At 43.1% G+C, this 12,500-nt stretch overlaps 1 protein-coding gene across 1 annotated transcript in view; it reads left to right on the plus strand.

Annotated features, from left to right (window-relative positions):
- The window catches only part of LOC109869288 (histone deacetylase 7), an 88,091-nt gene that overhangs the window by 49,288 nt on the left and 26,303 nt on the right, over positions 1 to 12,500 (plus strand). The window contains 2 exon segments of the mRNA XM_031803512.1: positions 11,066 to 11,235; positions 11,512 to 11,599. Coding sequence (XP_031659372.1) covers positions 11,066 to 11,235; positions 11,512 to 11,599 — 258 coding nt within the window.

The raw sequence follows: 12,500 nt of genomic DNA on the forward strand, positions 1-12,500 counted from the left end.
TGTAAATGATTTGAAAGAGTACATTTATAGAGTATAACAGTCAAGTAAACATGTATACTGTAGGTGTATAAGTCTCATTTTATATTTATTTAATTCAAGTTAGTTGGGTTTGTGTCTGTGTTAAGGCCCGGGTCTTTAACCAAGTCAATAACTATAACGATGATGATAAACAATAGGCTATAAAACGGCTATAAAACGTTGGTGAACATCCACACTAGAGAAAAGTTAATAGTTTATCGTTATACAGTCCTACACCTGTTAATCAAACTAATCAAGACATCGTGCATGCTGCTATTAGATAACACAAAACCATTCATGAGGTCTAACACACAGATAGTGGTTCAGACGTTCAGTGCTTTCAAGGTGTGTTCATTGTCATGGTGACAACTGCAAATAATACTTCAATGTACATGTAGGCATAATGAAAATAATATAGTAACTTGTTTTTAAATGTAGCAATTCGACAACAACACTGTTTACTCTGCGCATCTTTTAGGCCTACATAATGCCATTGCCTCGTGCATTGGTGATCACACCAATGCACTTTCTCTCCTTAACTTTCCCTGAAATGCATTTCCTATGATGTAGGCCTGTTTTACATTCAGCAATTAGCAAGAGCAAGCCTTCTCATTTCCCCGAATAGGCTATTAGGTCTAGAATAAAACATGATCAAAATAAATGTCCTATAGCTTTTGTAGTCTATATCTTTTCCTGGGATTTTATGAGAAGAGGAATGGCCTATTGCGGAGTGGCTTGCTCACGGGAACAGCTGGAAAAGAGAGGCTAGCGATGTGTAGCCGAAGTAAGAAGCTAAATATTAGCTAGATATTAGGCCATTCAGTAGCTAAATATTAGGGCTATAGGCAAAATAATTGCCTGTCAAAGTGCAAGAAAAATTAAAAACCAGATTATGAAATGGCAGATCTCAAATCACATTTGAATTGTCACATGTTTCGTAAAATAGGTGTAGACCAACAGTGAAATGCTTTCTTACGAGCCCTTCTCAACAATACATTTTAAAAAATCATATTTTAAAAAATAGTAACACGAGCAATGATAGCTTCACTATATACATCGGGTAGTAGTACCGAGTCCATGTGCAGGGGTATTAGGATTTTGAGGTAGATATGTACAGTACATATAGGTATTAGGTGGGGGGTAAAGTGACTGGGCAACAGGATAAACCTAGGCCAAGGTTTGTAGACAAAACGATTATTCATGTGCTACAACAACACAGTTCAATGAGGAGTGTATTAGTGTTATGAAGTGAATACACAGTTATTCTCCATAGACTGTCAACTGCAGTGATGTAGGCTCATTGAAATAACTGCATAGGCCAACAGACTAGACCTGGTCATGCAACCATTTGGTTCAGTTTGGGTCTATTCTCAACAGTTCAGAGGGTCCAGAAAGGTGCATTAGCAGGCCACTCATATGGTGTATGTCTATTTTGTCAGGATGTAGCCCCGTGTTAAGATAGGCCTAATATAGGAACATATGGGCCTCTCCTCTCCAACTCCCCCTGCCTGTTAATGCTGTAGCCTATTTTACATTCAGTAAGCAAGCGTCCATCTCTCGTCCAATAGGCTATTAGTAGGCTAAAGAAAAATAAATGTCAAACAAGCTTTTGTTGTCTGGCTTTTCATGCCCCTCTACAAGATTTAAAATGAATAGCTGTGGCAGCGGAGAGGACATGTGCGTAAATGCACAACAGAACAATTAAGAGACACAGGCTCGAGATATAGCCTATAGCCTAAGTTAGAAGTGTATGCATGTTAGCCCATAATTCAAAAGCCCAATGTTAGGCTTAATATTGCAGTGAAAATATCCAGTCCATTTACACCGCGAGAGAAAAGAAGGTTTAGGCTGTCGGATCATAGTTAGCCTACACTATGTGCGCTCCTGAGGCTGCGCTCCCTCCTAGTCCCAGTCCCCGCGGGTTACGCAGCTCGAAAAGCTACCCTATTGTTTCAGTTTTTTAGGGACACGAAATGTATCCTACCTAGACTACAATAACAACACAATGTAATGAAGAATGTTATTGTTGTTTTCAAGTGAGTACAAAACACTAGTCTAGACTGTAAACTGCAGTGAATAGCCTATGACATTTGAATAACCGTTCAAAAGCCTGGCATATAGAATGCATATTCATTTCAAAATAACTGCATCTAGCCTGCCTGATTGGGCAACCATTTGAATCAGTTTTGGGGGTTTTCTCGGATGTTTAGCCTACAAGGTCCAGGCACATTAGCAGGACAGTAATATGGTGTATTTTGTCATGGTGTATCATTAGAAACATGCTAATGCAGGGATTTAGAAACATGCTAATGCAGGGATTTAGAAACATGCTAATGCAGGGATTTAGAAACATGCTAATGCAGGGATTTAGAAATGCAGGGATTTAGAAACATGCTAATGCAGGGATTTCTGGTGGCGGGCAAATGAGGTGGATAGGCCTGACTAATGAGGCCTGATAGACGGGCTTCTATTATCAACAACCGCATTCAATTACAATTATAAAGAATGCCGCTATTTTGTATGCATATTTAGTATGCATTAGGTCCTCAAGTTTACTCCAGAGCTACGTTACCTGATGTACCAACAAGTGATGTGGTATCCTATAAATTGAATAGAGGTGACCTTTGTATATGGCAGGAACAACTTCGTTATGTATCCACATGTTGGGAACGGGCAGCTCCTAGAAGTACATAGAGCACAGCTAACTGCAGGCAATCCTTCACTGCAGACAGGAATGGCAAGCCATGCTGCGCAGCGGGGTTGACCTCGTGCACTAAACACACACACAGCGACAGGAGGGCCTGCAGGAAGAGGGAAGATGGAAGGAGGTGTTGAGTTGCACTTGTACTGAGAGATGGTGAAAGACTCCTCCCCAGGAGTGGAACACACACACATATTGAGGTTGGGATCAGAATAACACTGTGGCATGTCCCCTTTTAGGAGGGAGCAAGTTTGAGATGCCTCAGTGGAGGCTCAGGGAGGGGGGGGGGGGACTTTCTCAGGGGTGTCAGGTTGTCATAACAATCCCCCTGCTCTGACCTCTTTCCCCTTTCCTCTCCTCTCATTTCTTCTCTGTTTAATTATGTCTCAGGAAGTTCAAAGGGAATACTTTAAGCTCCTGGCAGTCTTGCAGAGACCGGTTGAGTCCGAACTCTGTCTTGTCTACTACTTACTGAAACTGCATACATACTTTGTAGTAATCATACTACATACTATTTAAAACGTACTGTTTAGTAGAACCAAATGAATCATCTAATGCGTAATTGCGTTTATTCCCCCCATTGGTTACATTTTCTACAGCCAGTCACCATATGTGATTATCAGCTGTTGTCAAACACATGAGCCCGGAAACAATGATCTTCCTCAGTAAGGTGCAGTGAATTCTACTAGATGAAAAGCCGAAATGAGTAGGCATGTAAAGCATACTCAAGTTTTGACATTTTCATGAACGATAAAACTTTATTTTCGCATACTCAAAATGCCTTCTATTTATAATGCAAGTATTCAGACATGGTCACAGAGTGTAAAGGAACTGAACCTGCATGACTAGGAAATTGCTCATAATGTAGGTGAACCTTTCCATTCAGTAACTTGACTTGTGTTTTAAGCTTGGCCAAGTGTAGGGCTTTTGTAGTGCCTTCATGGAATATAATATTTAAATATATTTTTGGAAAAGAGACAGTTGGAGAATTGATGCAGACTGAATGTAGACCAGAGGATACAGTGGTGATAGATAGTGTGTTGTAGATAGGGTTGCACATATTGGGGAATATTCAGAGGTGGAAACTTTCCGTGGGAATTAAAGGAATATATGGGAATTAACGGAAATATATGCAAATTAATATTAATACCATTTACATGTAGATATTTTTTGCATTGGATATATTTACCATATCATATGGAGACTGAAATATAAACATTTTTACCTTATCATAAGTAGACATAATTGCAAATTATTAAATCCTTCCAATGGAAATAAAAATAACTATTTAGTTACAAATTTAACTTGAATTAAATGAGTTGACTCTTCACATGGGATGATTTCACTGAACAACAAAAGAAAGGAAATATTGAATGATCCCCAATGATCCATCGCATCTCCCAAAAACGTTTTCAACATACATCTGTAAAATGAAAGTCTAGAAACTAAAGCTTTGGTTGTCTTCCTCTCAGGCTTCCATGTCTTTCCCTGGACCTCCTCAATGTCCACCTCTTGAACATCAGACTCTGAGGCTTCATCTTCACTGTCACTTTCCAACCTTGTTGAGGATGGCTCGTTGTCAGGCTCAAAAAGCCTCACATTTGCCCAGATGGCCACCAATTTTTCAACCCTTGTATTGGTCAGCCTGTTACGTGCTTTGGTGTGTCTGTTCCCAAACAAGGACCAGTTGTGCTCTGAGGCAGCTGATGTTGGTGGGATTTGGAGGATGATGGAGGCAACAGGGGAAAGAGCATCAGATCCACAAAGTCCCTTCCACCAGGTGGCTGATGAGATACAGTATGTTGGCACTACTGCCATATTGCATCTCCATCCCAAAGCCCTTGCTTGGAAGTGTACTTCGCCAGACTGCCAAGAACCTTGCCCTCATCCGGGCCAAGGTGGCGAGACACAGTAGTGACGACACCATAGGCCTGGTTGATCTCTGCACCAGACAGAATGCTCTTGCCAGCATACTTGGGGTCCAACATGTACGCTGCGGCTTGTATGGAATTCAGGCAGAAGTCTTCACGGTTTTTGATGTATTTCAGAACTGCAGTTTCCTCAGCTTGGAACAACAGTGAAGTGGGCAGGGCAGTACGGATTTCTTCTCTTACATCTGCAAGCAGAGTCTGAACATCAGACAGGATGACATTCTCTCCCTCAATCCGTGCAATGGCTACTGCTATAGGTTTCAGGCTGCTTACCACTCTCTTCCAAAATACATCATCCAGGAGGATCCTCTTGATGGGGCTGTCCATATCGACAGACTGGGATATGGCCATTTCTTGGAGAGACTCCTTCCCCTCAAGGAGACTGTCAAACATGATGACAACACCACCCCAACAGGTGTTGCTGGGAAGCTTCAATGTGGTGCTCTTATTCTTCTCACTTTGCTTCACTTCACTTTCAAGGTCATTGATGACTGCCTTCAGCTCATCTGCAAAATGTAGAGACCGGCTGTGTCTGTTGTCCCTTGTGTCTGTGCTCTTGTAGAATACTGGTTGAGGTGGAGATGATGGAGTTAATTTTTCCTTGCCCACGAACATTCGACCATCCATCAGAGATGATTGCAATACAGTCTGCATTCTCTATGATTTGCTAGACCTTCACTTGAACTCTGTTGAACTCTGCATCCAGAAAATTAGTAGATAAAGCATGTCTGGTTGGAGGGGTGTATGCTGGGCGCAGAACATTCAGAAATCTCTTCCAATACACATTGCCTGTGAGCATCAGAGGTGAACCAGTTGCGTACACAGCTCGAGCAAGACATTCATCAGCATTTCTCTGACTACGTTCCTCCATTGAGTCAAAAAAAGATCTGATTCCAAGAGGATCATGAGCTGTCATTCTCTATAAGGTGTCTGATTCCTCATTTTCACCTCGAATAGAAGTAGAGGGACTTTTGTCAGGTTGCTTGTTGTGAGCACTGAGGGAACTTTATGCATTTGGCTAGATGATTCTGCATCTTTGTTGCATTCTTCACATATGATTTGGCACATTATTCACAAATGTACACAGCTTTTCCTTCTACATTAGCTGCAGTGAAATGTCTCCTCACATCAGATAGTTCCCGTGGCGTTTTCCTGTAAACATTTGAAAAAAATGAAAAATAAATACAGATGAATAGTTAAGCAGTTAGATTAAACAACTCCTTTGTAAGATACATGTTTTACAATGAAACATGTATGGAAACAGGTGTATTAACACTCCTCAGTTAGCAGGCTCAAGCAAGCTAAAACCCACATGGTAGCAAAAACTAACTAGCAGAAATTGTTAACAAGTTAGAAATGATTTAAACACACTTTGCTGTTGGCTACTATTTACTTGTTAACAAAAAATCATGTATGTCGTATAAAATATATTCACCCCACCCAGTTTTGTAATCAAAACTAATCAGAAAGCATGTAGTCCTTGGCTCAGACAGTGTAGTAGTGTGGGCTCAATAGTGTGCAAGATCTTGAGAATCAGCTGTACATGTGATGGATGAATGCACTGTGCATGCAGAGGGTTGCAATTCCATTGAATTGGGGATAATTTATCCAAAATATGCTACAAGACCTAGAATTGCCATATGTGTATCCCACAAAAAAAGGTGAATTGATATAAGCTAACCTTTAAAAATTAATTTAAGCAAAATTCCCCATATTTACCGGAAAATATTCGACCCTTTGCAACCCTAGTTGCAGACAATTGTTGTATTCCCGGGTGTCGCCACTGGCACCATTCTGTGGACTGTCATCAATCTTTTAGTGTATGCAGAGTGACAAGGCTTATCTACAGGCACTAAAGGACTGGTTGCACACTCAGACACACATACACACCTTTGCATTAACAAATACATTTATATTTTCAGAAAGGTTCCTTTAAAAAAAACTTTAGACACATTATGTGCATACATATTCAATACATTTTCCCCGGAGGATGTTGTTTGTGCTACATATCCTCTGGGCCGATGGACAGGACCTCTGATGAGGAGGAAAAACAAAAGTCACCATAGAAATTAGCAGCAGAGCCTGAAAAAAACATTCCTCCCACCCCAAAATAGATGTGGACATGCCAATTAGAGGCTCCAGTCCAGTCAGCATAAACAAAAGGAGGTAGGGGAGGGAGGGAGGCAGGGGGAGGCGTCTGACCCAATTGGAGCAGATGTCACTTGGTCAATACTTCCTGTTTTGTTGGCCTTTTTATTTTGAGACGCCTAATTTAGAGGCCCAGCCGGTCTGCCCCGCTCTCTCTGTGGAGCCCGGGCCTGAGATTTACTCTGACACTTTGGCTTCCATTGTTCCAGTTTCCTTTCTCTCCTAGCAGACCTGACCACAGAGGACGTCACTGAGCTCCAGCTCAGCCTCCATCAACACAGACTATAGTGTTGATAGTGTCACCACTGTCTGTTCCCTACGCTTTTTCCCTTTTTCTAACCCTATTCAGAGGATACAAATGTCAGCAGTTGACATGTTTTTGTTTGGGGGGGGGGGGGGGAGAATGTGTGTACTCCAACTTCATACTAAAGTTATGGTACTGTACACATAACTTCTCCATGCAGAATGATCATGTCAACTGATGAGTGGAGTGGTAGAGGTTATACGAGGTAAAGGGTGTCTAGTTACAGAAAGGCGTGGTTTCATACTTACTCAATCAGTCATTCTGTGTTCTGCCTAATCTGGAGGAGGGACCAGAGGGAGAGAGGTTCCCGTACACACTGGCCATACTGGTATAACCAGTCCAGAGCGGAGAACAATCTTCTGGGGAAGGCGAGAGGAGGAGGAGAGGCTCATTGTCTTCTGTCTGTTCATTGTTCAGTTGGACTCATTAACCCTCAGGCCAGCATGGAACCAGTCTTCAATAACCACATCTCATCATCACATCACAGCCAATCAGAGCACAGAGACCATGACTTCATCATCACATCACAACCTATCAGAGCACAGAGACCATGACTTCAACACATCACAGCCCATAAGATCACAGAGACCATGACTTCACAGCCCATCAGATCACAGAGACCATGACCTCACAGCCCATCAGATCACAGAGACCATGACTTCACAGCCCATCAGATCACAGAGACTATGACTTCACAGCCTATCAGATCACAGAGACCATGACTTAAGCTGTAATGTGATATAGTGCACTATTTTTGAGCCAAGCCCTTAGGGCTCTAGTCAAACGTGGGATTAGGGTGCCATTCAAGAACACTGCCTCTGTCTGTTGTACTGTAATGGTTAAGATGCTACACTCCACTGAGTCTTCCTCAGACAGACAAAAAAAACAGACTGTGCATTTCTATGTGCAGTCCTGCTCACATTTGCTTGACATTTTTATGAGTTTGTCCATCAGACAGTTTCATATTTCAGACAAACGGGGTATCTTTCTCACAGCACAGACAGGCAAACATATATATATATATATATATATACATGCACATATACACATATACACACACACATATATACACACACACACACACACACACACACACACACACACACACACACACACAGGCAAACACACACACACACAGGCAAACATATATATATATATATATACATGCACATATACACATATACACACACACATATATACACACACACATATATACACACACACACACACACACACACAGGCAAACACACACACACAGGCAAACATATATATATATATATAATATATACACACACACATATATACACACACACACACACACACAGGCAAACACACACACACAGGCAAACATATATATATATATATATACACACACACACACACACACACAGGCAAACATATATATATATATAATATACACACACACACACACACACAGGCAAACATATATATATATATAATATACACACACACACACACACACACAGGCAAACATATATATATATATAATATACACACACACACACACACACACAGGCAAACATATATATATATATAATATACACACACACACACACACACAGGCAAACATATATATATATATAATATACACACACACACACACACACACACACAGGCAAACATATATATATATATAATATACACACACACACACACAGGCAAACACACACACAGGCAAACACTCTCTCTCACTCACATACTCATCCCCTTTCCCAGTGGGTTCCATTACTGTGGAAACGAAAGGTGATGGAGAGTCTGGTGAAAAACAAGTCTTGTACAGGTGAATGTTGTCTCTAAATATAGCTGGCGGAAGGAGAGAGATGCAAACAGAAAAGGTGCTGGTGTTTTCTGCTGATGACTGGTCCCCTTGGTTTCCTTTTATGAGTCGCTGATGTTACGTTCCTGGAATAATCCACTTGTTCCTCCTCATTTGTCAGACTCTGGTCAGCGTCTCCTAAATAGATCACTAGTCCCAATATTATGCACAAAAGTAGTGCACTATATAGGGAGTAGGGTGTCAATTGGGATGCACACAGAGAGCCTGTTGACTCCTCGTCAGGAAGGTATTTAATAATTCCAAACATTGATGACATTCATGCGGCCTCTGTCAAGCTTTTTGCCTTCCTCCTCTCCAGCCTCCTAATATGGAGGCCTTAAGCAGAGGGCTGTGCCAGTAGATGTTGTGGCCCGGTTGTTACGGCCGCATTTATACACAAACACCAACTGGACTTTAAAAGACAAAAATGTCCATCAGAAGGCTTCCCCCCCATCGCGTTTGCAATGCCTGCATTAATTTTTACACAGAAAAACACACTGCAGCACACACACACACACACAGCGATCTCATCAGCCCGTTTTCATTCCTACAATAGGATTGTGAAAAGCTCATCTTTCATTCCTAGATAAACACACTTTTGTTGGTTCTCTCTCATTAGCAGTAGGGAGTGATTGATTTAGTTAAACAGTAATAATGCTCGTCGGGTGAACAATGAAGTGTTTGTGTAATGATACAGTATATGTTGACACTGTCCCCAGCTGGCTGTGCACTGTGAGGGCCTGCAAACAGCCCTTGGATTTCCATGGGCGTCCAAACTAAGGCATGAATCACATCATCTGTTGTTCCCATTCGGGATGTGAGAGTACACAGCTGGCTATATCAGTGTGTACGAAGGAGGCTTTTCTCCTCACACACATGCACAGGCACTGCACACTACACACCACAGCAGTGTTGTAGGCTATAGAATATATCTATCTCACCCTCAGTCACTCCACACCCTCCTCAACCCAGCTGTGAGAAACAGTTCTACTGCCTGCAGGTCCTGACACAAGGCAGAAACATTCTCGCTGCTTGGAATTTGGAAGCAGGCCAAGTCAAACTTCATGAAATGTACAGTACATCATTTCACTTTACAAAGCCTCAGACAATTGAGACTTTGTGTGTGTAGTTATAAACTCAACCAAAGATTTGGCAATTATGTCAATAATTGTTTTGAGTCTCTGTGTCCGTATCCGTGTGTGAGAGGGTGAATGCATGTGTGTCAGCCTGGTGCGGTAAAACCCATAGCTCTTTCCCAACCCCGTTCTGGATCCTGTTGTAGAGCGCGGCAAGGCAATCTTTCCCCCTGGCTCACCCATGCAATGCAAATGTCCTGGATTATCATGCAAATCAGACATTTATGTCAGTGAAGAATCTAGAATGAGGAGAGACAGTGGAGGGGAGAGGGAAAGGCTGAGAGACAGTGGAGGGGAGAGGGAAAGGCTGAGAGACAATGGAGGGGAGAGGGAAAGGCTGAGAGACAATGGAGGGGAGAGGGAAAGGCTGTGAGACAGTGGAGGGGAGAGGGAAAGCCTGAGAGACAGTGGAGGGGAGAGGGAAAGGCTGTGAGACAATGGAGGGGAGAGGGAAAGGCTGTGAGACAGTGGAGGGGAGAGGGAAAGGCTGAGAGACAATGGAGGGGAGAGGGAAAGCCTGAGAGACAGTGGAGGGGAGAGGGAAAGCCTGAGAGACAGTGGAGGGGAGAGGGAAAGGCTGAGAGACAGTGGAGGGGAGAGGGAAAGCCTGAGAGACAGTGGAGGGGAGAGGGAAAGGCTGTGAGACAGTGGAGGGGAGAGGGAAAGGCTGTGAGACAGTGTTATATATGTACAGCGGACATTATTTTTGTATGTGTCGTGTCCAGTGTGGGATCGCCGCTCACATTCATCTAGCCCACATCTATACACTGAGTGGGCTGTGCCTCTGGTCTATTTATCTCCCTCTCTGTCACGTCTCTCTTTCTCTCTCTCTTCTCTTTAGTCAAAGTACCTCTCTCTCCTATCCCCTCCAGTTTCTGGGAGTCAAGTGTTACTGCCGTACAGTAATTAAACACTTGACCTGAAGTCAAGAGGTTGGAAGTAAGAAATTGATTTTCTGAGAAACTCAACTCTCTCCCCTCCCTCCCCTAGAGCCCTCGGTGTCGGCGCCCCTGGGGTCAGTCCCAATGGACCTGCGTGTGACGGAGCGTGTGATGCGGCCGGGTTCGGACACGGCCCTGCACCCTCCTCTGCTCCACAGCCCCTTCTCCCACCAGCCCTGCACTACCTTCTCCCAGCACCAGCTGCATCAGCACATACGGGTACGTACTGCATCGTTAGGCTGCTCTCAGCACACACTGTTGCCAAACACCGACACACACACTGATGTGAAAGGAACCCATAAATTGCATTACATGTCTGTAATGTTTCATGTGTAATGTTTCTTATACATTTTAGCTGGTATTAATGACTTTCATGCCCCATTTACACTCATTAGCCCAAGTCTTTCCGTCACCATATGTCACACATTCCCAGATCAGAGCGGCACTTGTTCCTGTTTCCACACGTACTTTAATGACTGTCTCGTCGGCTTTCAGTTCAACATGGAACAACGGAGACGTGAGCAGGAGCAGGAGAAACAGCAAGAGCTGCAGCAGCTGTGGCACAAGGACAAGAGCCAACAGAGTGAGTTTCACTCTGTGTGTGTGTGCGTGCGTTCGTAGGTATGCCTGTATGCTTGTACACTGTAGTAGGAGAGAGTGGGTTGTGTTGAGCCAGTGGGTCAAGTTGAGCCACCCCTTGTTTCTAGGAAACCACACACACACAATGAATCATGTGACCAAATCGTTTGGAATAGGTCATGGTTTCATGGAGTCTGTGAAGCATGGAAGAAGTGGTTAGCAAGTTAGGTACATTTATTTATATTTTTACCAAGTCAAATGTATTGGGTTAAAGGTTTCATGATGCTGTTTTAACATTGTTCTGTACATCAGTTGGGGTCTCTATCAGCTTCAACAGGAGGTCCTAAACCTACCATGAAAGTTCATCCTCGTAGCTGTGTGGGCTAATAGATTCAAACCGTTTGCCCCAGGGTAAGTTGAGCCAATGGCCAGCGTATCCCCATACAAATGCTGATGACATTTCTATGGGGACATTTCTGCGTATTGAACTCAAGATCAACATCAAACAAGCAGAGGTCTAGCCCCCCCCCCCCCCCCCCCCCCTTGGAGTTCTTGAGAGAGCAGCCCAGTTAGTGAAAGAAGGGAAGAAGTCCATTTGGGATGAACGAAGAGACTGAATGACACTGAAGAGGTACATCTACAACAACGAAAGGAACCTGTACCTGTGCAGGAGAGAGGCTATGATAGAGTAGCAGAGGCACACAAGGTCTTATCTGATGACTTGGAGTCTGAGCTTGCTAAGCATATCAATAATATTGTAGATCAGTTTCATAAGCTTTAGTAGCCTCAAGTGCAAAGAACTTGCCTATGAATTGGCACATCGAAAACAACATCTCTGTCCCAGACAACTGGTCAAGAAATGGAAGGGTAATATTGAGCAGAGAGATCTATATCCGAATGTACAT

This window comes from Oncorhynchus kisutch, linkage group LG24, assembly GCF_002021735.2.
Source record: "Oncorhynchus kisutch isolate 150728-3 linkage group LG24, Okis_V2, whole genome shotgun sequence".
NCBI classification, from domain to species: Eukaryota; Metazoa; Chordata; class Actinopteri; order Salmoniformes; family Salmonidae; genus Oncorhynchus; species Oncorhynchus kisutch.